General features: G+C 45.5%; 1 protein-coding gene across 1 annotated transcript in view; it reads left to right on the forward strand.

Annotated features, from left to right (window-relative positions):
- Positions 1–2,813: 2,813 nt before the first annotated feature.
- comp (cartilage oligomeric matrix protein) overlaps positions 2,814–26,063 on the forward strand; it is a 46,201-nt gene continuing 22,951 nt past the window's right edge. Inside the window, exons 1-10 of the mRNA XM_080213125.1 lie at positions 2,814–3,556; positions 4,670–4,749; positions 9,103–9,154; positions 10,475–10,647; positions 10,933–11,070; positions 12,338–12,415; positions 19,201–19,353; positions 20,766–20,870; positions 20,988–21,095; positions 24,826–24,985. Of these exons, the coding sequence (XP_080069251.1) occupies positions 3,475–3,556; positions 4,670–4,749; positions 9,103–9,154; positions 10,475–10,647; positions 10,933–11,070; positions 12,338–12,415; positions 19,201–19,353; positions 20,766–20,870; positions 20,988–21,095; positions 24,826–24,985 (1,129 nt within the window). The 5' untranslated portion in view covers positions 2,814–3,474. The remainder of the gene's footprint in view (positions 3,557–4,669; positions 4,750–9,102; positions 9,155–10,474; positions 10,648–10,932; positions 11,071–12,337; positions 12,416–19,200; positions 19,354–20,765; positions 20,871–20,987; positions 21,096–24,825; positions 24,986–26,063) is intronic.

Genomic DNA, 26,063 nt, shown 5'->3' on the forward strand with positions numbered 1-26,063 from the left:
TATGCCTCTTTCTTCTTCTTGACTAGAGCCTCGATATCCCGAGTCATCCAGGATTCCCTACTTCTACAGCCTAAGAGGAATGTGCTTACCCTGAATCCTGATTCACACGCTTTTGAAAGTCTCCCACATACCAGACATCCCTTTGCCTTCCCACAGACTCCTCCAGTTAACTTTTGAGAGTTCCTGCCTGATACCATCAAAATTGGCCTTGTCCCAATTTAGAATTTTAACTTTTGGGCCAGACCTATCATTCTCCATTGCTATCTTAAAACTAATGGAATTATGGTCACTGGTCCCAAAGTGATCCCTCACTAACACTTCCGTCACCTGCCCTTCTTTATTTCCCTGAAGGAGGTCAAATTTTGCCCTCTGTCTAGTCGGGCCATCCACATACTGAATGAGAAATTCCTCCTGAATACACTCAACGAATTTCTCTCTATCCAAAACGCTAATACTATGGATGTCAATGTCTTGAAAAGTGTTCAGGGACAATTTACTTGAATGGTATCAAGGATGATGCTGGGGGCAGCATGGTGGCACAGTGGTTAGCACTGCAGCCTCACAGCTCCAGGGACCCGTGTTCAATTCCGGCCTCAGGTCACTGTCTGTATTGTGTTTGCACATCCTCCCCATGTCTGCTTGGGTTTTCTCTGGCTGCCTCACCTCCCACACTCAAAGATGTGTAAGTTAGGTTGATTGGGCGTGCTAAATTGCCCTTTAATGTCAGGGGGATTAGGTGGGTAAATATACGAGGTTATGGGGATAGGACAAGACATGGGTGGAATTGTTTATGGTGCATAGGACCAAAGAAAGAACCATAGAAACCCTGCATGCAGAAAAAGGCCATTCGGTCCATCGAGTCTGCACCGACAACAATCCCATCCAGGCGCTATCCCCATATTTACCCGCTAATCCCTCTAACCTACGCATCCCAGGACACTAAGGGACGATTTAGCTTGGCCAGTCCACCTAACCTGCACATCTTTGGACTGTGGGAGGAAACTGGAGCACCCGGAGGAAACTCACGCAGATACGGGGAGAATGTACAAACTCTGCATAGGCAGTGACCCGAGCCAGGAATCAAACCCAGGTCCCTGGATCTGTGAAGCAACAATCTTAGCCACTATGCTATTGTGCTGCCCCGGCTCGATGGGCCAAATGGCCTCCTTCTGCACTGTGGTTTCTATGATCTATGAGGGAGTTCAGTTTTGTGTAGAGAGGATGTGGGATTTTTCCCCTAGGAATCGAGAAGGTTTAGCGGAGATTTCAAAATCTTGAATGATTTTGGCAGAGTAAATAAGGAGAAGCTGACTCCAACGTCAGGACGGTCGATAACTAGAGGACCACAATTTACAAAAGAACTAGAGGTGAGATGAGGGAAAATAATTTCTCTGTGTGTTGGGAATGTGCTGCCTGAAAGAGCAGTGAAAGTAAATTGAGTGTTCACATTCAAAAGAAAAGTGGCTAAGTACTTGAGAGGGAAAACATTGTCATATTTCTCTGTACCCTTTTGGAAACACTCTGGGTGTATCTTCCTGCAGTTACTGGAAATGTGACCTAATCACAGAGTGGCTGCAGCTAAGAGGCCATGTGGGGATGTGTGGGCATGTACAGATGGAATTTAATGGAGAAATGTGTGAAATGATACATTTTGGTTGGAAGAATGAAGAGAAGCAGCAAAAAAAGGATACAATTCTAAAGGGGATACAAGAGTAGAGGGCCTTGCAAATCTTTTCCTCAAACTCTCCAAAGTCTTCATATTCTTTCTAAAATTTGGTGTGTAGAATTCAACTCAGTGGGTTAGAATTCATGCTACCCTGCTGATGGGCTGAAGGTGGGGGAACCAGTTAACCCACTATCTACACACTTGCCCTGCCACAATTTTAACAACAGTGGGATGGGGTAAGAAGTGGTGGGGGAGGGATAGGGGAGTAGGGAGCAGAGGGCCTATCCACCTGTGGGCCAATTTGAGGCCTTCAGTGGCCTACTAATGTCCACCTAGGGATTTTCTCCTGCTATTACTGGGATTTAACCAGCAGCTGGAGAGGCCCATGCTACATACTCAGCCTGGTAGCTTTTCCACATTAGTCAGCTAGCTGATCCTGGACTCATTGGAGGGCCTCCCCCATCCCCTAAGGTACAACACCACTGCAGTTCCCCTCCAGCCCCAGCCCATCTATCTGCTGGTTATTGCCTGCTGGTCTAACTCCAGTTATAATCCCATCCTTACCTCTGGTCAAAATTCCAGCACAGCCTACCTTCCTCACGGCTTCCTGTATGATTGGCAATGGTGTTGGCTCTGATTGGGCGACAGCTCTCTGATTTTGGGGAGATCAAAGTCCAGCCTCAAGCTGGTTAATAACCAATAGGATGTTGAATATCAGTGAGGAAGCCCTCCAGAGTGAGGGTGGGGGTGGGGAGACACCATCTCTCAGCTTTTAACCAGGGCTTGGGCAGCATAGTCTCCCACTATATCCAACTGAGTACTCCCATTGAGGCCCAATCAGCCTTTTATGAAAGTTCATTGAAACCTCCTTGCTTTTGCACTCTGAAAAAGCCAGATTCTGTTTGCCTTTTGAACTTCTTTCTTAACCTGTCCAGCCACCCTCAATGATTTGTACACATGTATTCATGAGTTCCTCTACTCCTGTATCCCCTTCAGAACTGTATCCCTTATTTGTTGCTTCTCTTCATTCCTCCAACCAAAATGTATCATTTCACACATTTCTCCATTAAATTCCATCTGGTACATGCCCACACGTCCCCTCACCCAGCCTGTCAATACAGGCAGACAAACAGAGGGAGATCAGACAGGCAGAGAGATGCAAACAGACAGATGCAGACACATGGAGGGAGATGCAGACGGACAGAGAGGTGCAGATACGTGGAGGGAGAGGCAGACACATGGAGGGAGATGCAGACAGAGAGATGCAGTCACATAGAGGGAGAAGCAGACGGACAGAGAATTGCAGACACCTGGAGAGAAAGGCAGATGGACAAAAAGGAAACTACAAATATTTTGAAATTATTACTTTTTTGTGGGTGAAAGAAATCAAAGCTCTGAGTGAGGGATTTTGCTTCATTCTGAGCAATGCCAGAGAGTGTACCGAGGGCAGCGAGGGTTAGATACGGGAAGGAAGTGAAAACTGAGCTCTTCGTCATTCGAGCGGCCTTCAAACTCCTTTTGTTTTTGTTTTGGGAAAGTGATTCAGAACAGAATGCCAACGCATGATGTCACTCAGGCAGCAAGCATCAGTGATTTAAAAGTAGCAGCAGCCACTTAGCAAAGGCACAGAGAGAGGGAGAAAGTGCTGCAACAAGCTTAGACAGAAACAGACACAGAGAACAGGAGGCAGAGCGTTAGAACAGGTTTGGGGACGGAGCTGGAAAGTGGGCAATAGTTGTTCTCTGGATTTAGCTGAGGGCTAAGACAAGCTGAAAGAGATCACTTCAACTTAAAGCATCAAAACAGAAATGATTGCAAATGTGTACTTATTGACTATGATTTTGCAGCTTTTGTGCCAGTGCAGCTCCTGCCAGCAACTGGTTACCGGAGGTAAGAATCTTATTCCATTTTTATTACTTTTTTTGATATTTGTGACAGGAATTCCTCAGGTTTTGCTGATTCCTGGCTCTGAGGCAACCAGCTGGTTTAAGCTCAGTCATTTAAAGGACTGTATCAGATCCCAGCAGCTATTCTGTGTTCTCAGAAATACAGAAACTTCTTTAAACCATTCTCTCCTCATTTAAAAAAAAATTCTCTGCGATGAAAATCATGTGTTGGAAGAATTCCTGGTGTGTTTCTGAGTTACAGAGTTGCAGCTTTCAAAGGAGCCTTCCATCAATTAGGCATTTCCTATCCCTCTGTTTGAAGATTCCAGCTCTGGAAGACCTCAGCCCATTACTCTGTCACTCCTGCACACATTTCTCCTTTATTCACAACTTTCATTTCTGGATCATTACTCAATCCTGGGTTCCGTTATCCTGTTTCTGTTATTCCTTTACAGAATTTGTCATCGGGGATGAGTCAAACATTTATAAAATAAAGTTCAGTAGTTGAAGTGATTTTACTTTTAAAACATTTTTGTGATGCTGATGAAGTATTTCATGAATGGGAATGGATTAACATCAGAATCATAGAATCTTAACGGTGAAGCAGCGATACAGAGAGTAATACAGGGATCTGGGGGGAGCGGGAGGGATGCGGGGGGAGAGTGACAGTGTGAGGGAGCTGAATTAACGTCAGAGAAGGTGGTGGTGGTGCAGTGATATTGTCACTGGATTGGTAATCTCAAAAATCCAGTGTAATGCTGTGGGGACCTAGGTTCACATTCCATCATGATAGGAATTCAACTTTTAAAAATCTGCAATCAAAAGTCTAACAATGACCATGAAACTATTGTCAGTTGTTGTAAAATCCCACCTGGTTCACTAATGTCCTTTGGGGAAGGAAATCTGCCGTCCTTGCCCGATTTGGCTTACAAGTGACACGTAGTTGAGTCCTAAATGCCTTGTGGCAGGCCACTCAGTCCAAGGGCTGTTAGGAATGGGCAGTGAATGTTGCCCCGGTCATCAACACCCACATCCCATGTCAGGATAAAACAAAATGTGGTTGTGCGCTATTGGCTGCTGTGACTGACACTGTTTCTTTATTTTCTAATTTGTGGAGATGTTGGCCGCAGAATGCTTTCTCAGATGATGGAAACCAACCAGGAACTGGCAGAAATCAAGCAGCTCCTGAAAGAGCAGGTTGGTGAAAGGAATATCACTCCTGTCATCCTCTATCCCCTTCTGTCCTTTTATTCTGAAGGGTCCGAATTGTGAGTGTCAACTTCAGGTAACAAGCAGGACAGTGGCCCAGAGTAACATTGTGAGATAGCTCATTCAACCAGAGTCCCCGCAGGTCTGACCCTGAAATGTCCCAGCTCAACTTGACCCTAGCCTGTTGACTGTAACTTCCCTCAGTACCTACTCTATGACTCCAGAAACCATTCTACTGCTTAATGGCTGTGAACCATAATATTTGAATTACGCAGTGCATTTTTCAGTGCTCTGAACTCATTCTAATGATATCATTAAACAACAAAGGGAGAGGTTAAAATTTCCTTCACTTAGTTATATGACCCATCTTCTGTGTGAAAGAAAAATACAGAGTGGAATTTTCCAGCCGTGCTCGTCCCGAAACCGGAAAATCCCGCCCAAGGTAACGGACCTTTCCATGGTCCGTCCCTCACCCGCACCAATTCCTGTCGTTGTTGGAACGGGAAAATCTGTCCCTTAGTTGTAAAGCTCCAGTAAATCCCGACCTGTTCAATAACACACACAGTTTAATCAGATAAACGGTTCCACGGGTAACCGCACACCCGTGGAATTTTTTCGGCTGAGTCACTTGCTCATAAATGTTACTTGCATTTAATACAAAATTCCGGAACTGTTGGAGGCTTCCATCTGGCATGTAGAATCCAGCAATTTGGCTTTCAGTGTTTATTTTTGATAACTGAAATATCATTCCGAGGCAAACTGTGAACACTTTTGATGTTTACTGATATTTAACTGAAATGGGTGAATCTGTGTGCCCTTGCACCAGTTTAAACAATTCCTGTCGTAAATTTGGGATAGTGATGTCTTGTTGATGCAACCTTTCCGCATTTAAGTCCTGCTTTCAAAATGTGAAGCCATTCAGTGATTTTAGATTAATCCATCATTAAACAAAAATACATTTTCATCACACAAAAGACTCCTTTGATTAATGCTTAATTGATTCCCAAATTGTGGATTGACAGAAATGTCAGTTTTAAGTATTTCTTGGTATTTTGCAGTCACATTTAATATTGGACATGTTTTTCTGGGACTCACCTCAAAACATTTCACACAGCAATTTTTATACATAACTTTTCGTCTAATGTGAAATCACGCTTAACTTGCTGGTTGTCCGGCAAAGCGGATGGATGGGCATTACACTAGTAATCCAGAGTAATCAGAGACCTGGGTGAATGTTTTGGGGACCCAGGTTCGAATCCCACCATGGCAGATGGTGAAATTTGAATTCAATCTAAAAAAAAATCTGGAATTAAAAGTCTAACGATGATCATGAAACCATTCTTGATTGTCATAAAAAATCCATCTGGTTCACTAATGTCCCTTTAGGGAAGGAAATCTGCCATCCTTACCTGGTCTGGCCTACAAGTAACTCCAGAACCACAGCAATGTGGTTGACTCTTAATTACCCTCTGAAATGGCACTGAAAGCTTTTCAATTCAGGGGCAATTAGGGATGGGCAATAATTGTGGCCATCCAGCGACGCCCATGTCCCACAAATGAATAAATAAGTAGCACTTAGTCTAAAACTAGAGGACATAGGTTTGAGGTGAGAGGGGAGATACAAAAGGGTCTAGAGGGGCATTTTGTTTACTCAGAGAGTGCTAAGTGTCTGGGACAAGCTGCCAGAGGTAGTAGTAGAGGCAGATACAATTTTATCTTTTAAAAAGCATTTAGGTAGTTACATTGGAAAGATGGGTATAGAGGGATATGGACCAAACATGAACAATTGGAACTAGCTTAGTCGTTAAAAAAAAGGGTGGCATGTTGGGCCTAAGGGCCTGTTTCCATGCTGTAAACATTTATGACTCTATGACTCCTTACCTGTCCAAGAAAACAGGTGCAGTAGAACAAAGGAAAATTCTGCTTTCTGGTTGACGTTCTCTCGTCAGTAAAGATGACCAACTGGTGAATTGCTTATGCGAGAGTTTCATGCTCGAGTATGTTGTGAATTCTCATCTCCTCACAGCTAATGTCGTAGCACACAGCCATCGCCTTGAGAATGTGCAAGCACCTGGTGGAACTGCTCAAGTTTACAGGCAATCTATGAGAAGCCATGGGTAGCAAACAGGTCACAATGGAAGATAAACTTTGCAGAGTGGATTTAATGGACTTCCAATTGCGCCGTGCCTATCTCCATTCCTTTGCTTATATGTGACTTTGGTCAGAGCAAAAAGCTTCACTAAGCAGATCGTGGCGTCCTGACTGAGTGATGTGTTAACTATTCTCAACTTTCTGTGGACCATTTATAGGAAAGTTACTCTGCCTAATCCCTGCTCATTATGTCAAACAAGAACAAAACCATAGCTTTATTTACAAATTATTCTTATTGTTTGGAGTTTTCAGGGGGTTGAAGCTAAGACTAGTAGGTACCTTAATGAGAGTATGGCTGGGGGAGGTGATGGGTGCAGTGGCTGCTATAGTGAATACCTTCAAATTATTAAATCAGATTTTCTCCTCATTCATATTCAACATTTGGAGACTGTTCCCTGTCTCGGTCTCTCCATACACTGCTCAGTGATTATCCATCAATGAAATGTTAATCTGTAGGTCTCTTTGTGTTGGAAGTAAGCTAAATTAAAGACTTATTTATTTTGTGCAGTGACCCACACAAATATTAAACTTGGGTAAAGCTGAGTTACAGTCACAGTTAGTGTTAGTCTTTTAGTGAAGCTATTAATCTCACTGAGTGCTTGGAAATTGGTTTCCAAGAACCAGGCTAACCATTGAAGGATTTCCTTCAACTTAAGGTCTTTTGAAAGTTGGGCAATCGATTATTTGCTCAGCTGTTGTGGTTGATTTATTTATGAACACTATGAAAAGCAAGATTTTTCTGAGATCCAGATTTTTTTCCTGAGGTGAACTCTCAATTTGCATTTAAGAAAAACAGCAGCGTTTTGGAAGCAAAATTTAACAACACCACAACTGAAGAGACTTCCCCAAATTCTGAAAATTGCATTTAGTACTTTCTCTGAGTCATTTGGCTTAAGTTTCCTCTCTCTTCATCATCTATAATCCCCATAACAGATTCAGCACATTAACTGTAAGACACTGCTCTCCACTGTCCCCATCAAACACAGTAAAAAGTCTGACAACACCAGGCTTTAGTCCAACCGATTTATTTGATAATAGACTTACAAGCTTTCGGGGTTAGTCCCAGTAAGTGAGGTTCACTTACTGTACTGTCTGGAGACAATACACATCTCTTTAACCTGTGATCAGTGCTCCTTCCACTCACATTGTCAGCCACTTCAGGTCTTGAACAGCAGGTTAGGTGTAAGGATTCACATTCTAATCAGTAATCTCTAAACTGTCTGTGCTTTATATGCTCTGTCTGAGGCCAGAACTCTCCATTCACCTGACGAAGGGACTAACCCCGAAAGCTTGTGAGTCTATTATCAAATAAATTGGTTGGACTAAAACCTGGTGTTGTCAGACTTTTTACTGTGTTTACGCCAGTCCAACGCCGGCATACCCACATCATGCCCATCAAACACTCGCAGGGTAGGTGCAGCACAGGGTTACATACAGAGTAAAGCTCCCTCTACACTGTGCCCCATCAAACACTCCCAGGACAGGTACAGCACGGGGTTAGATACAGAATAAAGCTCCCTCTACACTGTCCCCCATCAAACACTCCCAGGACAGGTACAGCACAGGTTAGATACAGAATAAAGCTCCCTCTACACTGTCCCCCATCAAACACTCCCAGAATAGGTACAGCATAAGGTTTGATACAGAGTAAAGCTCCCTCTACACTGAGCCCCATCAAACACTCCCAGAATAGGTACACCATAGGGTTTGATACAGAGTAAAGCTCCCTCTACACTAAGCCCCATCAAACACTCCCAGGACAGGTACAGCACGGGGTTAGGTACAGGGCAAAGCTCCCTCTCCACTGTCCCCATCAAACACTCTCAGGACAGGTACAGCGCAGGGTTAGGTACAGAGTAAAGCCCCTCTACACTGTCTCCCAGATCAAACATTCCCAGGACAAGTACAGCATAGGGTTAGATACAGAGTAAAGCTTCCTCTCCACTGTCCCCCATCAAATACTCCCAGGACAGGTACAGCATGGGGTTAGATACAGAATAAAGATTCCTCTACACTATCCCCATCAAACACTCCCAGGACAGGTACAGCATGGGGTTAGATTCAGAGTAAAGCCCCCTCTACACTGTCCCCATCAAACACTTCCAGGACAGGTACAGCATGGGGTTAGATACAGAGGCTTCTTGACGTTGTAGGTTTTTCTTCTACTAACTCTGCTGTATGTCCTCACAGATAAAGGAGATCATCTTTCTGAAGAATACACTGGCAGAGTGTAATTTCTGTGGTGAGTAAATTGACTGAGAATCAACAGGAATTCAGGAACCCCAATAATATGGACGGTTTGTTATAATGACAGCATCTTACTCAGAGCGAGCACACCATGGTCTTTTTGTCAATTGGAGATTGGAATGCCCCATCACCTTACCCTCCCCACTGCCCGTGAGCCCTCACCATTGACCTGGAGCTCTCCCCACTGCCCCCAGAGCCCTCCCCAGTGCGCTGGACCCTTTCCCATTGCCCTGGAGCTCTCTGCATTGCCCAGGACCTCTCCTCACTGCCTGAGAGCTTTCCCCATTGCCCCGGACTCCTCCTCACTGGTCTGGCGTTCTCCCCACTGTCCAAGACCCCTCCCCACTGCCCTGGAACCTACCCCACTGCCCCAGGAGCCTCCCCACTGCCCCGGAGCCCTCCCCACTGCCCCGGAACATACCCCACTGCCCCGGAGGCCCCTCCTCCCCCCACTGCCTCAGAGCCACCCCCCCCCCCCCCCCCCCACCTCCCAACAACTGCCCCGGAGCCCTCCTGATTGCCCTGGACCCCTCCCCACTACCCTGGAGCCCTCCCCACTGCCACAGAGTCCTCCCCACTGCCCTGGACCCCTCACCACTGCCCAAGAGGTCTCCCTACTACCCTGGACCCTTCCCCACTGCCACGGAGCCTTCCGCGCTGCCCCAGACCTCTCTTCTTGCCCCATCACCGTGCCCTGGAACCCTCTCCTTGCACAAGACCCTACTTTCGTTTTATACATTTACAGATGTGGGTATTGCTGGCTAGACCAGCATTTATTGCCCATCCTAGTTGCTCTTGAGAAGGTGTTGGAACCTACGCCTCCACATCAGCACTGCTCTGGATCTCTCTCATCACACACACCCCACTCCCTGTGTTTGATTTGGTTTGGACAGTCTATCACTTGGGTAAAGGGGGAAGAGTTTCTGGGGTAAAGGGAGAAAGGTTTTGGGGTAAAGGGGGAAGAGTTTCTGGGGTAAAGGGGGAAGGGTTTTGGGGTAAAGGGGGAAGGGTTTTGGGGTAAAGGGGGAAGGGTTCTGGGGTAAAGGGGAAGGGTTCTGGGGTAAAGGGGAAGGGTTCTGGAGTAAAGGGGGAAGGGTTTTGGGGTAAAGTGGAAGGGTTTCTGGGGTAAAGGGGGAAGGGTTCTGGGGTAAAGGGGGAGGGGTTCTGGAGTAAAGGGGGAAGGGTTCTGGGGTAAAGGGGGAAGGGTTTCTGGGGTAAAGGGGGAAGGGTTTCTGGGGTAAAGGGGGAAGGGTTTCTGGGGTAAAGGCATTGGCAGGTTTGGTGTTTCAGGTCTCATATCAGATTTCATCCCCAGGTATCCAAAGTGAACGGCAGCAGCGACCAATCACCCTTTATCCTTTGGGAAGATGTGTTCCCAATCCCTGCTTCCCGGGAGTGCTGTGCTCAGAGACGGCTGATGGATTCAAGTGTGGGGCCTGTCCCAGCGGTTTCACTGGCAATGGGACATACTGTGTCGATATCGATGAGGTGAGGAGAGGGAAGCGGCTGAACTGAGCTTCCTGCTCGGAATTGTTGAACAGCAATGTCAGATTAGTTACTGTGTGGAAACGGGAAGAGTGGAATCAGAATTCTGTTATTAATTTTCTCAATTTTCCTCAAAACTCACAAAGGAATCATTCTAAAATTAAGTGACATTTCTGCTCCAGTTACTGTGAAGGATACTCTGACTGATCTGAACAGTTAGGGTTTGGGTTACGAACCTCAGCGGAAGGCATCAGAGGTTTTTGAACAAATCTTTCTCTCTTCTCCTAGTGCCAGTCACGTCCCTGTTTCTCCAGGGTCCGATGCATTAACACCTCTCCTGGTTTTCAATGTGAGCCTTGCCCGACTGGTTACACTGGCCCAAGGATTCAGGGAGTGGGAGAGATGTTTGCCAGAACTCACCGGCAGGTAAGGAGGCAGCACCAGAACTAGCCAAATATTCTTCACTGTGCCCTCTGCACCCTCTGCACGTGGAAGCCCTGGTCCATTAAATTTACTGGGACAATACCATCCACTCACACAGGGTTAACCTCAAACTCCCAGTGCCAAAGCACCTGCTCCGAACTGGACAGTGGACTGGGAGGGGGGAGGACGTGGATGGGGAGACAGGGTGCCTGGGTCTTTCCTCTGACAGTGGATTGAGTTTCGTCCTGTGGGCGGTCAGCGTCGCTGAGGTGAAGCCAGGATCTGGTGTTTCATGGCATTGTACAGAGCAGTGCTTTCACTGGAGTGTGAGAGGATGAAGGGGTATGGGGGTCGAGAAATTAAGGGATGGGGGTCAGTGAGAAGGATAGGGAGGGGGTGAGAAAGCTGGGGAAGCGGGTGAGAGGGCTGGAGGAGAGGGTAAGAAGGCTGGGGGAAGAGGTGAGAGGGCTGGGGAGAGGGTGAGAGGGCTGGGGAGAGGGTGAGAGGGCTGGGGAGAGGATGAGAGGGCTGGGGGGGGGATGAGAGGCCTGGGGGAGGGGGTGAGAAGGCTGGGGGAGGGGGTGAGAAGGCTGGGGGAGGGGGTGAGAAGGCTGGGGGAGGGGGTGAGAGGCTGGGGGAGGGGGTGAGAAGGCTGGGGGAGAGGGTGAGAGGGCTGGGGAGAGGATGAGAGGGCTGGGGGGGGGATGAGAGGCCTGGGGGAGGGGGTGAGAAGGCTGGGGGAGGGGGTGAGAAGGCTGGGGGAGGGGGTGAGAAGGCTGGGGGAGGGGGTGAGAGGCTGGGGGAGGGGGTGAGAAGGCTGGGGGAGAGGGTGAGAGGGCTGGGGAGAGGGTGAGAGGGCTGGGGAGAGGGTGAGAGGGCTGGGGGGGGTGAGAGGCCTGGGGGAGGGGGTGAGAAGGCTGGGGGAGGGGGTGAGAAGGCTGGGGGAGGGGGTGAGAAGGCTGGGGGAGGGGGTGAGAGGCTGGGGGAGGGGGTGAGAAGGCTGGGGGAGAGGGTGAGAAGGCTGGGGGGAGAGGGTCAGAGGACTGGGGGAGAGGATGAGAGGCCTGGGGAGGGGTGGTTAAGAAGGCTGGGGGGGTGAGAAGGCTGGAAGGAGGGGTGAGAGGGCTGGGGAGGCAGTGGAGAGGGATGGGGAGGGGATGAGGGGGCTGGGAGGGATGAACGTGATGGGGAGGTGAGAGAGATGGGGGAGGGTGAGAGGATGTGTTTAATGCGCTAATCCGTGGCAGCCCTTCACATTCTCTCTTTTCAGATTTGCAACGATATCAATGAGTGTGCGGATGGTGATAACGGTGGCTGTGACCCCAATTCCAACTGCATCAACACTCCGGTAAGATCCCATAGCAACCTCACACTGAGCCCCAACCTGCACTGGAACAAAATACAAATCATTGAGAGGCAAATGGCCAAGCACATTGGACTGAGTGTGAATATGAATGAGTGTGAGTGAGTGTGAGGGCTGAGTGTGAGTGTGAATGAGTATAAATGAGTGTGAGTGTAAATAAGTGTGGGTGAGTGAGTGTGTGAGTGAGTGAGTGAATGTGAGGCTGAATGTGAGTGAATGTGAGGCTGATTGTGAGTGAGTGTGTGAGTAAGTGACTGAGTGAGTGTGAATGAGTGTGAGGGCTGAGTGTGAGTGAGTGTGAAGGCTGAGTGAGTGTGAGGGCTGAGTGTGAGTGAGTATGAAGGCTGATTGTGAGTGAGTGTGAAGGCTGAGTGAGTGTGAGGGCTGTGTGAGTGAGTGTGAAGGCTGATTGTGAGTGAGTGTGAGGGCTGAGTGAGTGTGAGGACTGAATGTGAGGGCTGAGCATGAGTAAGTGTGAGGGCTGAGTGAGTGTGAAGGCTGAGTGCGAAGCTGTCTTGCTCTGCCTGGTGGTCAGCCATTCCCTGCCTGCCTGTGGAGATTGAGCCTGCGGTGTGACCACCTCTCTATGTGGTATCCATGATACTCTCCACCATGCGGATGCTCCACAGCATCCCCAGACATCGCTCCAGCTCCGAAATACAAGCTTCCAGAAGCTGTAGCTGGAGACATTTCCTGCACACATGCTGGCCCCGGGCACTGGAACTGTTTCTGGTTGCAAGGAATTAAGGAGAATGTGGAGTTGAAGGAAATTAGTACAAGTGAGAAGATTGTATTGGAGAAATTAATGGGACTGAAAGTTGATAAATCTTTGGGACCAAATATTTTGTATCCCAGAGTATTAAGGAGGTTGCTACAGTGAAAGTGGATGCAAAGGTGGTCATCTTCCAAAATTCAATAGATTGTGGAATGATTCCTGAAGATTAGAAGGCAGCAAATGTCATCCCATTGTTTAAAAAGGAAGGGAGAGAAAACAGGGAACTACGGTCTGTTAGCCTTACATCAGGGATTGGGAAAATGCTGGAATCCATTACAAAGGATGTGATAAATGGACACTTGGACACCATGGTCCAATAAGGCTTATTCAGCATGGATTTACAAATGGGAAATCACATTTGACAAACTTGGAGTTTTTGAGGATGTTGCTTACAGAATTGAGAAAGGAGAGTTGATGGATGTTGTATATTTGGATTTTCAGAAGATTTTTGATAAGGTCCCCACAGGAGGCTGATTAGCAAAATAAAACTTCATGGGATAAGAGGCAATGTACCCTCATGGATTGAGGATTGGCCAACAAGCAGAAAAGAGAAAGCATGAATAAATAGGTAATTCTTGTGTTGGCAGGCTTTGACTAGTGGGGTATCACAAGGATCAGTACTTGGTTCCCAACTGTACACAATACATATCAATGATTTGGATGTGTGACCAAATGTAATATTTCTAAGTTTGTGGATGGTCCAAACCAGGCAGAATTGTGCATTATGAGGAAGATGTAAAGCATCTCTGAAAGGATTTGGAAAACTTTGTGAGTGTCATAGAGTCATAGAGGTTAACAGCTTGGAAACAAGACTTTTGGCCCAACTTGTCCATGCCGCCCTTTTTTTTGAAACCCCTAAGCTAATCCCAATTGCCCACATTTGGCCCTATACCCATCGTACCCATGTAACTATCTAAATGCTTTTTAAAAGACAAAATTGTACCCATCTCTACTAATACCTCTGACAGTTTGTTCCAGACACTCATCACCCTGTGTGAAAAAATTGCCTCTCTGGATGCTTCTGTATCTCTCTCCTCTCACTTTAAACTGTGCCCTCTAGTTTTAGACTCCCCCATCTTTGGGAAAAGATATTGACTATCTAGCTAATCTGTGCTCCTCATTATTTTATAGACCTCTATAAGATCTCCTCTCAGCTTCCTACGCTCCAGAGAAAAATGTCCCAGTCTATCCAGCCTCTCCTTATAATCCAAACCATCAAATCCCGGTAGCATCCTAGTAAGTCTTTTCTGCACTCTTTCTAGTTTAATAATTTCTTTTCTATAATAGGGTGACTAGAACTGCACACAGTATTCCAAGAATGGCCTTACCAATGTCTTGTACAGCTTCAACAAGATGTTCCAACATCTGTATTCAATGTTCTGACCAATGAAGCCAAGCATACTGAATGCCTTCTTCACCACTCTGTCCACCTGTGACTCCACTTCCAAGGAACTATAACATATACCCCTAGATCTCTTTGTTCTGTAACTCTCCCCAGTGCCCTGCCATTAACTGAGTAAGTCCTGCCCTAGTTCAATCTACCAAAATGTATCACCTCACATTTGTCTAAATTAAATCTATCTGCCATTCATCAGCCCACTGGCCCAATTGATCAAGATCCCATTGCAATTGGAGATAACTTTCTTCACTGTCCACTATGCCACCAATCTTATTGTCATCTACAAACTTACTAACCATATCTCCTATATTCTCATCCAAATCATTAACATAAATGACAAATAACACTGGACCCAGCATTGATCCCTGAGGCAGACCGCTGGTCACAATTTGAAAAACAACTCTCTACAACCACCCCCTGGCTTCTGTTAAGAAGCCAATTTTATATCCATTTAGATATCTCACCCTAGATCTCGTGAGATTTAACCAAATGCAATAAACATATCATACGGTACCTTGTCAAAGGCCTTGCTAAAGTCTATGTAGACAACATCAACTGCACTGCCCTCATCTACCTACTTGGTTACCCTAGAAAAAATCTCAACCAAATTTGTGAGATATGATTTTCCACTCACAAAACCATGCTGATTGTCCCTAATTAGTCCTTGGCATCTCTAAATGCCTATAGATCCTGTCTCTCAAACTACCATCCAACAACTTACCCACCACAGATGTCAGACTCAGCAGCCTGTAGTTCTGAGGCTTTTCCCTGCAGCCCTTTTTAAACAAAGGCACAACGTTTGCCACTCTCCAATCTTCAGGTACCTCCCCCGTGACTATCGATGATTCAAATATCTCAGCTAGGGGACCCACAATTTCCTTCCTAGCCTCCCACAATGTCCTGGGATAGACTTCGTCAGGTCCCGGGGATTTATCTACCTTGATGCGCTTTAAGACTTCCAGCACCTCCTTGCCTGTAATATGTGCACTCCTCAAGGCATCACTATTCATTTCCCCAAGTTCCCTAACATCCATGCTTTTCTCAACAGTAAATAGTGATGAGAAATATTCATTTAGGATCTCACCCATCTCTTGTGGATTCACACATAGATGACCTTTTGATCCTTAAGAGGCCCTACACACTCCCTTGTTACTCTTTTGCCCTTTATGTACTTGTAGAAGCTCTTTGGATTCCCCTTTGCCTTATCTGCCAAAACAATCTCCTGTCCCATTTTTGCCCTTCTGATTTCTCTCTTAACTCTACTCCTACACCCTCTATACTCTTCAAGGGATTCAGTAGATCCCAGCTGTCTATGCATGTCATGTGTATCTTTCTTCTTCTTGACCAGGACCTCAATAATCTGAGTCATCCAGCGTTCCCTACTCCTGCCAGTTTGCCCTGTGTGCAAGAACATGGCAGATGGAATATAATGTGGAAAAATGTGAGGTAATCCACTTTGGTAGAAGGAACAGACGTGCAGAGTATTTCCCAAATGGCAAGAGATTTGAAAGTGCCGATGTACAGAGGACCTGGGTGTATTTGCCTATAAGTCACTGAAGGCTATCGTGCAGATGCAGCAAGCTATTAGGAAGATAATGGAATGTTAACTTTTATCACAAATGGATTTGCGTAAGGAGTAGTGAGGTCTTGCTTCAATTGTATAGAACCTTGGCCAGACTGCACCTGGAGTAGTGTGTGCAGTTTTGGTCACTTCACCTCATTGAGAAAGTGCAGTGAAGGTTCACCAGACTTGTTCCAGGGATGGTGGGACTGTGTTATGAAGAGAGATTGGGCAAATTGGGCCTGTATTTTCTAGAAGTTTGAAGAATGAAAGGCAATCTCATTGAAACCTATAAGACACTTAAAGGAATAGACAGGGTAGATGTGGGTAAGATGTTTCCCTTTGTTAGGGTATCTTCAACCAAGGGGCACATTTTCACAGTAAGGGGGATGCCACTTAGGGCTGAGATAAGGAGAAATTTCTTTACACTGAAGGTTGTGAATCTTTGGAATTCCCTACCCAAGAGACTGTGGAAGCTCAGTCACTGAGAATGTTTAAAGCAGAAATTGATAGATTTGTGATTGACAATAACATAAAGGATGTGGGCATAATGGGTGTAAAAGGTATTGAAGTGTCTGACCAGCCATGATTGCATTGAATGGTGGAACAGTTTCAACGGGCTGAATGGCCTACTCCTGGTTCCTGTGTTCCTAATTGTCCGTTGGAAAATGGCCATCAGATATTTAGACTGCTCTCCAACATTTAGTCTGAGGGTAATAAGGGTGTGGAATGCCCTGCCTGCAGCAGTAGTGGATTCGCCAACTTTAAGGGCATTCAAATGGTCATTTGATAGACATATGGATAATATTGGAATAGTTTAGGTTGGAGGGTCATTAGATTGGTTCCACTGGTCAGCACAACATCGAGGGCCGAAGGGCCTGTACTGCGCTGTAATGTTCTATTCTATTCTATAACATTGACTCTCAAGGGTCGACTTTATCATGGTGCCATGCTTGTCATTATCTTACTGAGGCCATTCTTCCATCACCAATCACCCTTTATTTACAGCATGTTTGAAATGCCATTCAGCAGCTACAGAATACTGGTCAGCCCCGAGCCTATTGGCTGCCGATCTGAGTGCAGCCAGCTGCAGCCCCTTCCTTATTGGGTGAGCCTCCACTCAGCGAATAAGGGAGCTTGTATTCTAAGAGGCCCAAAGGGAGATCTATTGATTATCCATAAGATGGAGGGGAAGATTAAGCCATTCAGCCCATTAAATCTGCTCTGCCATTCAATCATGGCTGATAAGTTTCTCAACCCCCCCTTCACCCATCTTTTCCCTCTAACCTTTGATCCCCTTACCAATCAAGAACCTATCTATCTCTATCTTAAATACACTCAATGACCTGGCCTCCACAGCCTTCTGTGGCAATGAATTCCACAGATTCATCACCCTCTGGCTGAAGAAATTCCTCCTCATCTCGGGTCTAAAGGTATTGAAGTGTCTGACCAGCCATGATTGCATTGAATGGTGGAACAGTTTCAACGGGCTGAATGGCCTACTCCTGGTTCCTCCTCATCTCGGGTCTAAAGGTATTGAAGTGTCTGACCAGCCATGATTGCATTGAATGGTGGAACAGTTTCAACGGGCTGAATGGCCTACTCTGAATGCCCTTTACTCTGAGGCTCTGCCCTCAGATCCTAGTCTCTCCGACTAATGGAAACATCTTCCCCACCTCCACTCTATCCAGGCCTTTCAGTATCCTGTAAGTTTCGATGCGCTCCCCTCTTATCCTTCTAAACTCCATCGAATACAGACCCAGAGTCCTCTGCCGTTCCTCATACATCAAGCTTTTCATTCCCAGGATCATTTTCTTGAAGCTCCTCTGGAACATCTCCAAGATCAGCACATCCTTTCTCAGATACAGGGCCCAAACCTGCTCAATATTCCAAACGTGGTCAGACCAGGGCCTTATAAAGTCTCAGCAGTACATCCCTGTGTTTGTATTCTAACCCTCTCAAAATGAATGCTAACATTGAGGCCCTACTCTCTTCCTAGCTGCCAATTCAATCTGCACGTTAACCTTAAGAGAATCTTGAACAAGGACTCCCAAGTCCCTTTGTGCTTCCAGTGGCCAGATACATATGTCACTCCCTGAGGGCCAGAACTTTCTCAATGGAGAGACAATGTGCTCAGAAGGAAAGGCAGTGACTCTAGTCATGGCATGCGTAAACTTCTTCATGAGATTGAAGAGTTTCTGAAATCTCAAACGTTTCCTGTGCTGATCTAGAAATACTTGTTTTGCTGATGATCCAATGCAGCTCAACACTCGTGTGGAGTTGAGCATTGTCTGGCCTTTCCTTGTTCCTCTATTGGGAATTTACCACATTTTCTCCGTCACCCGCTTCTGCCCACGTGTGTGTGCCCACTGGCTGCTGCCATTTGTTTTTACCATGCAACATGTCCCACTGACAGGAGAGTATCTGTACTGGTAAAGTGTGTGCTGGACTAATGTGTTACATGCTGCCTCTTCCTCTCAGGTCTCTGCTAGATGCATTGCTCTCTGTTGTGCCACCTCTGTTACTGCCTGTGGGAGAGACAAGAGCACACGTTACAATGCCCCAGTGCTCACCTCCCTCCTGCCAGTACAGCCTGGACCACAGAGGCACCACCACAAGACCAATGGAGACGAGTGTGTGCCCACCACCCATTATTGGTTAGCTTCCCTCGCAGAGCTTCTGTTGATTGGTCACATTGCAGGAGATACTTATGGGTGAGTGACCTGGAAATGATCCTGGCATCAGGAACTCAAGCCAATCGGAAATCCAGCCCAAATGGCCACAGGTTTAGCAATGAAAGGAATGGGTTATCTGAACACCAAGGGGCAAATCAATAATGATCCAACCTTCAATTCTTTGTTTGATGCTAAATAAGAAAGTTTCCAATATTCTTAGACTGGACCCTGCCCTGACCCCTGCCTTCTGACCTCACCGACTGAAACCTCAATTCCCAACAGCTTCAAGTAACCTGAATCCTTGAAATTCTCCTTTTCAAATTCCAGATGTTGACAACAAACGTCTTTCTGTTTCCCCAGGGATCATTTCGATGTGGCTCTTGCAAACACGGCTACATCAGAGACCAGAACATGAGGTGTCGGAAGGAGAGGAGTTGTTCTAGCAGAGCTTCAAACCCTTGTCATGAGAAAGCAGAGTGCAACATGGACCGAAATAATGAGATCATCTGTGTGGTAAGGATTCTAAATCAACCAGAGGGACAGGGGAGAGAGAGAGAGACGGGGACAGCGTAGAGAGAGAGCGAGAGAGAGATGGGGCAGGGGAGAGAGAGAGAGAGAAATGGGGGCAGGGAAGAGGGGGGTGGGGGGAGAGAGAGATGGGGGCAGGGGGGAGAGAGAGAGAGAAAAGGACAGGGAGAGAGGAGCAGAGGAGAAAGAGAGAAATGGGGGCAGGGGAGAGAGGAGCAGGGAAGAGAGAGAGGGGCAGGGAAGAGTTGGGCAGGGGAGAGAGGGAGGTGGAAAGAGAGAGAAACAGGGAAAAAAGGGATGGTGGGAAGAGAGGGAAAGACAGAGAGAAGCAGGGGAGAGATAGTGGTACAGGGAAATAGGGACGGGGAATAGAGAGTGAGAGAGAGAGGTGGGTGTGAGAGATAGAGCGATGGACTGAGAGTGAGAGGAAGAGAGAGAGAGAGGGGGAATGGGAAACAAGAGGTATAAGAGCGAGAGAGAGAGATGGTGGGGAGAGAGAAAATGATGGAAACAGATCCGGGGAGAGAGACTGATGGGGAGACAGGGAGAGAGATGTGAAATAGGTGAAAGAGGGAAATAGAGAGAGAGTGAGAGGCACAGAGTGGTAAGAGAGGGAGAGAGGGATGGGGAGAGGGAGAGAGGGAGGGATGGGAAACAAGAAAGAATGAGTTGGAAAAAGAGACAGTAACAAAGATTGAGCAGAACAGGGAGAGAGAGATTGAGAGAGGGATGGGGAGAAGGCAAAAAGAGTGAGACAAGGAGTGAGTGGAACGAGAGAGTGAGTGCAATGGACTGAGGGAGAAACACAAGGAGCAGAAGTGAGAAAGTCAGATGGGGAGAGAGGGAGGGACTGAGGGGAGAGACATAGTGAGACAGGGTCCAAGTGAAGGACAAAGATGAAAGAGTAGGATGGGGAGAGAGGGAAATAGTCATTCAAGAACGGTGTTAGACACAATAACAATTAAGAGGCAATTCTGTCTCTGGAGTGTGCTCAGTTATTCAATGTGATTCCAGCTGATTTCATAACTCATTCACAGAATGCTATGTACACACTAGTGTATTATTCAGGAATATGTACAAACACACAAACACTAATTATTGATGAATAAAGAACATACTGGAAATGAAAGAGGGAACACATGCTCATTCAGTAAGATAATGCTCTGGAGGGAGTGAGCAAGGATGTTAAATGATCTGTTTACAAAGTGTACATGGGAGAGAAGCAGTGGGACAAATCCAGGTGTGCCACAGATGTTTATGTAGCTTTAGTGATTCACAATTCATTGTGTCAACAATCTCAACAAAGGTCTCAACAACATATCAGTTAGTGTGCTCTGGATGGTTCATGTCTAATCATGTTATTAATTAAGATGGTCTTTAATTTTTAATTGCCACAGTGTGCAACCGGATGGGCTGGAAATGGCTACAGATGTGCAAGGGACACAGATATCGATGGGTTTCCAGATGTGACACTTGAATGTCCTGAAAATAACTGCCGCAAGGTATGGATGGAATGTAACGGAAGGAAAGGAAAGTTGGAGAGATAGAATGAGGAAGAAGGAATAGTAGACAGATGAAAAAGGGTGAGTGTTTGTTAACATGCTGTACTCCCTTCCTAGGATAACTGTGTATCAGTGCCAAACTCTGGGCAGGAAGATGCTGATGGGGACGGTGTTGGAGATGCCTGTGATGATGATGCGGATGGGGATGGAGTTCCAAACCTTGAGGTTGGTGTTTGATTAAATGGAATATCAGTTTGTTGAATGGGTGGCATGCTAGCCTGAGAACTTTGTACTCCAGAAAACGGAAATCACAATCCAGGCTGGCACTCCCGGCACAGTACTGAGGGACTGCTTTACTCTCAGAGGGACTGTGTTTCACATCAGATGTTAAACTACAGATGTCCTCTCAGGCAGACAGGTGAAATCCCATGGTCACTATTTCAATGAAGAGCAAGGGAGTCCCCCCAGCCAATATTTACCTTCAATCAAGGCCATTACACCAAATGATTTGGGATCTTGCTGTGTGCAATGTAGGACAGAAGGTCAGAAACTCCAACATGTTTTATGGAACCTGAATCATAAGTTTTACACCTTGAATTTGGCTAGGATAACCATGATATGTTTTACCTCAGGTATGATTCAAATGACCCACTAGGGAGCTTTTATCAAAGTTTCTTTAAGAATACAGTTAACATATATGAAAAGAAAATTAGCAATCATTTTTTATCAATTAGATCAGTACAAACAAAAAACAATAATGTATAGCCCTCAACAAATATATCTAAGATGTTCCAATCAAACAAAACTTCCTTTAGACAAAAAAACACTTCACACAGGTTTAACACAGCAAAGACTAATGCTTACATGATAATGGAACTGAGTCTTTTGGTTAGAGAATTGAAACCCTGGCTTCTCAACTTGCAACCTCTAACAGCCCTCTGGATACCCAGAACAGCTTGAAGCCAGAACAGTTTCCCAGAACACCAGGTGGCGACTGGTCAAACTACCAATAGCAGATTCTCTACTCCAGGAAGGCAAGAAGCCTTGCTTTCAGCTAACCAGCAGAATTTCCAAATCCAAGGAGAGAACAAAAGACACTGCTGTCAGATGTCCACCCCCTTCTAAATTCCAACTGCAGCCAAACAGAAATGAAACCTTAAATTCACTAGGAAGATAAAAAAAACTATCCCAAACACATGACCTTCCTCCTAACAATGCAGGGTCAGAAAACATGATGTGGGTATGCCGGCGTTGGACTGGCGTAAACACAGTAAAAAGTCTGACAACACCAGGTTTTAGTCCAACCTATTTATTTGATAATATACTCGCAAGCTTTCGGGTTAGCCCCTTAAAACACCCAGAGTAAAAATAAACAACCTCATTTAAACCACTGAAGGAGCAATAAGAGGACTTCTGGCAGACAGCCTGGTAACAATAAACCAAAACAGCTTACAGCTGCAGAGAATATGATTTTAAAAAATTTCTTAAAGGTACACTAACGTTACACCGCCACCCTTAAAAAAAACCATCGACATTCAAAGACAGTTTCATTTTTCTAACCCTTTCAGTTTCACACTACTAGTGCTCTACAATAAATATATATACAATTTGCAAAATCAAAATGTGCAAACATAACAGCAATACAGTCCATTCCAGTCCTCGTCTTCCACCATTGAACACTCCTTTTTTTAAAGTGCTTCATCTTCAAAATTCTCCTTCAGCCTTTAATCCTACGTTCTTGATTCCAAATCCAAACTCAGTTTGTTGTTATGATGATAAATTAGTTCTTGTAAGCTCTTCAGAGAACTAGGTAGGTTTAGCAGATGACACATTGCATGTGTGTTGTCAGGGCCGTTCAGAAAGGTCATGTTATCTCTGTCCCCTTTGTTGTTCACTGGCCTTAGCTCCTCCTCTTCCAATCAATTCTACTCCTTTGTTTGCTCTGGGTCTGCACCATCTCTTTCTGCACACTCTTTGGTAAAGACATATGGCAGATTGTTTCCCTTGGCATCAGAACCCATTTCGACCATGGTTCCAAGAATCAATTACGCCACTATAAAAACCACTGTTAGTTATTTGAACACCAGCCTGCCTACAATATGATTTCACAAGGCATCCACATCTCTGCACACTGTACACAATCATTATGCCAGCAGCTCATTTCAGATGATGGTACAATTTTGGCAAACGGTCTGATTCCCTGTTGTTGTCCTTTCCATTGATCCGCATTAATACGATACTTCACTCCTCAAACTCCTTTTTAATATCACATATGACTGTTGACTCATCCACACTTTCCTTTGCATATATCATCAGCTGTTTTTGACAGTCCTGCAATTTATGTTTAGGCAATTTGGACAACTCAGCAACACGTTCCAAAACAGTCAACTTGTCTTGTATCTCTGTCCACACCTGCTCACTTTTTTTATCCACATTATTGTCCATTAACTGGTTCCCCTTCTCTGCCTTCACCAGTTTTCTGTGATCTATTGAGACTTTTGGCTGCTGCATCTCAGACTGAACAAACGTCAGCTTTTCCATCTAAACCTGTGCCAACCTGAAAAAGTCATGTTTGCAAGGAAAATGTTTAATTGGAACTGTATTTCCCACATCTACATCATATATGTTCATTCTAGTATTTCCCAACTTAATCCCACACACTTGTCCATGTGATATTAATAACTCTTTCAGGCCAGTTCAATTTTCCTCTGGAAGGTAAGTCAGTACTTTACCCCAATTTTTAATAACATCCTCGTTATCCAATTTAATTTGAGTAATTCAGAGTCATCTGGATTCGGTTCTTCACTCTGAATTATAACCTTTAAAATCTCCTCCTTTTGCTCTCCTTCCCTGGCAAATTGGATATACAATTGGCTCGATGGTAGGAAGCAGAGGGTATGGTGGAAGGATGCTTGTCGGACTGGAGGCCTGTGACTAGTGGTGTGCCTCTGGTCATCTGGGCCCATTGCTGTTTATTATCAATGATTTGGATGAAAATGTACAAGGCATGATCAGTAAGTTTGCAGTGACACTAAAATAGGGGGTATTGTAGACAGTGAGGAAGCTTATCAAAAATTGCAGCAGGATCTTGATCAGCTGGGGAATTGGGCCAAGAAATGGCAAATGGAGTTTAATACAGATAAGTGTGAGGTGTTGCATTTTGGAAAATCAAAACAGGTAGGACTTTCACAGTGAATGGAGTATCATGGAATAGCGGGACCTTGGAGTTCAGGTGCACGGTTCTCTCAAGGTGAAGTCACAGGGCAGTGAAGAACGCTTTTGGCATTCTGATCTTCATCAGTCAGGGCATTGAGTATAGAAGTTAGGAAGTCATGTTGCAATTGTACAGGGCGTTGGTGAGGCTGCACCTGGAGTATTGTGTTCAATACTGGTTGGCTTGCTCTATGAAAGATGTTATTAAACTGGAGAAAGTGCAGAAGAGATCTATAAGGATCTTTTCCTTGCCGGGACTCAAGGAACTGAGTTATAGGGAGAGATTGGACAGGCTAAGACTTTTTTTCTTTGGAGTGTAGGAGACTGAAGGGTGATTTTATAGAGGTGTAAAAGATCATGAGAAGCATGGATAGCACGAATGCTCTCAGTCTTTTCCCAGGGTTGGGGAATTGAGAACTGGAGGGTATAGGTTTAAGTTAAGAGGGGAAATAATTAATGGGAACTTGAAGAGCCACTTTTACACAGAGGGTGGTACGCGTGTGGAATGCGCTGCCGGAGGAAGTGGTTGAGGCAGGGACATTGACAACATTTAAAAGGCATTTGGACAGGTACATGGATAGGAAAGGTTGAGAGGGATATGGGCCAAATGCAGACAAATGGGGTTAGCTTAGATGGAGTTTTTGGTCGGCCTGGACCAGTCTGGGCCAAAGGGCCCATCTCCGTGCTGTAGATTCTATGATTCTATGACAGTGAACTATCTTATTTAATCTCATTTTTACAGGATAACTGCGTTCTGACACCAAATGTTGACCAGAGAAACGCAGATCTGGATAATTTTGGAGATTTATGTGATAACTGCAGATTGACAGTTAATAACAACCAGCAGGACATTGATGGTGATGGGAGCGGAGATGCATGTGATCAGGACATGGATGGAGATGGTAAGCACTGTGAAATGTGAGGTTTCCTGGGGATTAAAAACCCTCCACGGTTAATTCCCCATTACATCCGACAAGGATTGACTTGGAAAAGGAAGAGAATGGGTCTTCACTCATTGAGTCCCAAACTGATGAAAAAAGCAATGGGGTTGTGTTAAACCCTGCTGCTCACTGCTGGCTTGTGGTATTACTAGTTGGTACAACTATTAATCTCAGTACTTTCAGTGTGGGGGCAGTGTACTGTGGCAGAGAAGAGAGGGAATCAGCCAAACTAAGAACATAACTGATTAAAGAGCACGGAGCAAGAAAGAGACAAAAGTTTATTAGACAGTGAAGAGAGACTGGACGAGTAAGCAGGAGGCATTGACATGTTTTGGCAACGTGGGTTCAAATCCCAGCATGTCCTGGTGGAATTTAATTTCAATTGATGAAGATCTGGAATGGAAAGCAAGTAATGAACCATGACTACTGTCATCAATTGTCATAAAATCTTGTCTGGTTCACAAATGTCCTTTAGGGGAGGAAATCTGCCGCCCTTATCTGGCCAATATGTAACTTCAGACCCAAATCAATGTGCCCTTGAAAAGTATTCAGTTCTAGGGCAATTCAGGCTGGGCTGTGCCAGCAATGTTACATTGCATGAAAGAATAAAGAAATAAAAGTTGTGGAGAGTATTCAGTCAAAGAGATTCTTATCTGAAAAGGAGGAATACGCAGAGTGAGGGGAGAATGGCACCAAGGCAATTGCTCTTTCAGAAAGTGGTGCAAACACAACACACCGAATGGTTTCATTCTGCAATAATTCTGTGAAGAAACAAGTTCCATACCAGAAATAGACGGTAACCCGGGGTTAAAAAGATTGAGGGAACTAGGGTAATTAATATCAACAAAAGTAAATTATTGGAGAAACTGAAGGGTCTAAAATCCAACAAATGATGGTCTACAGCCTCAGGCTCTAAAAGAGGGAATGAATGTGCTGGCAATGATTTTCCAAAATTATTCACATTCAGGAACAGTCCCACTAGATTGGAACCAAAAGAGAAAGTGCTGGAAAATCTCATCAGGTTTGGTAGCATCTTGCA

Source organism: Carcharhinus amblyrhynchos, chromosome 26 (assembly GCF_965287045.1).
Source record: "Carcharhinus amblyrhynchos chromosome 26, sCarAmb.v2.hapA, whole genome shotgun sequence".
Taxonomy (NCBI): Eukaryota; Metazoa; Chordata; class Chondrichthyes; order Carcharhiniformes; family Carcharhinidae; genus Carcharhinus; species Carcharhinus amblyrhynchos.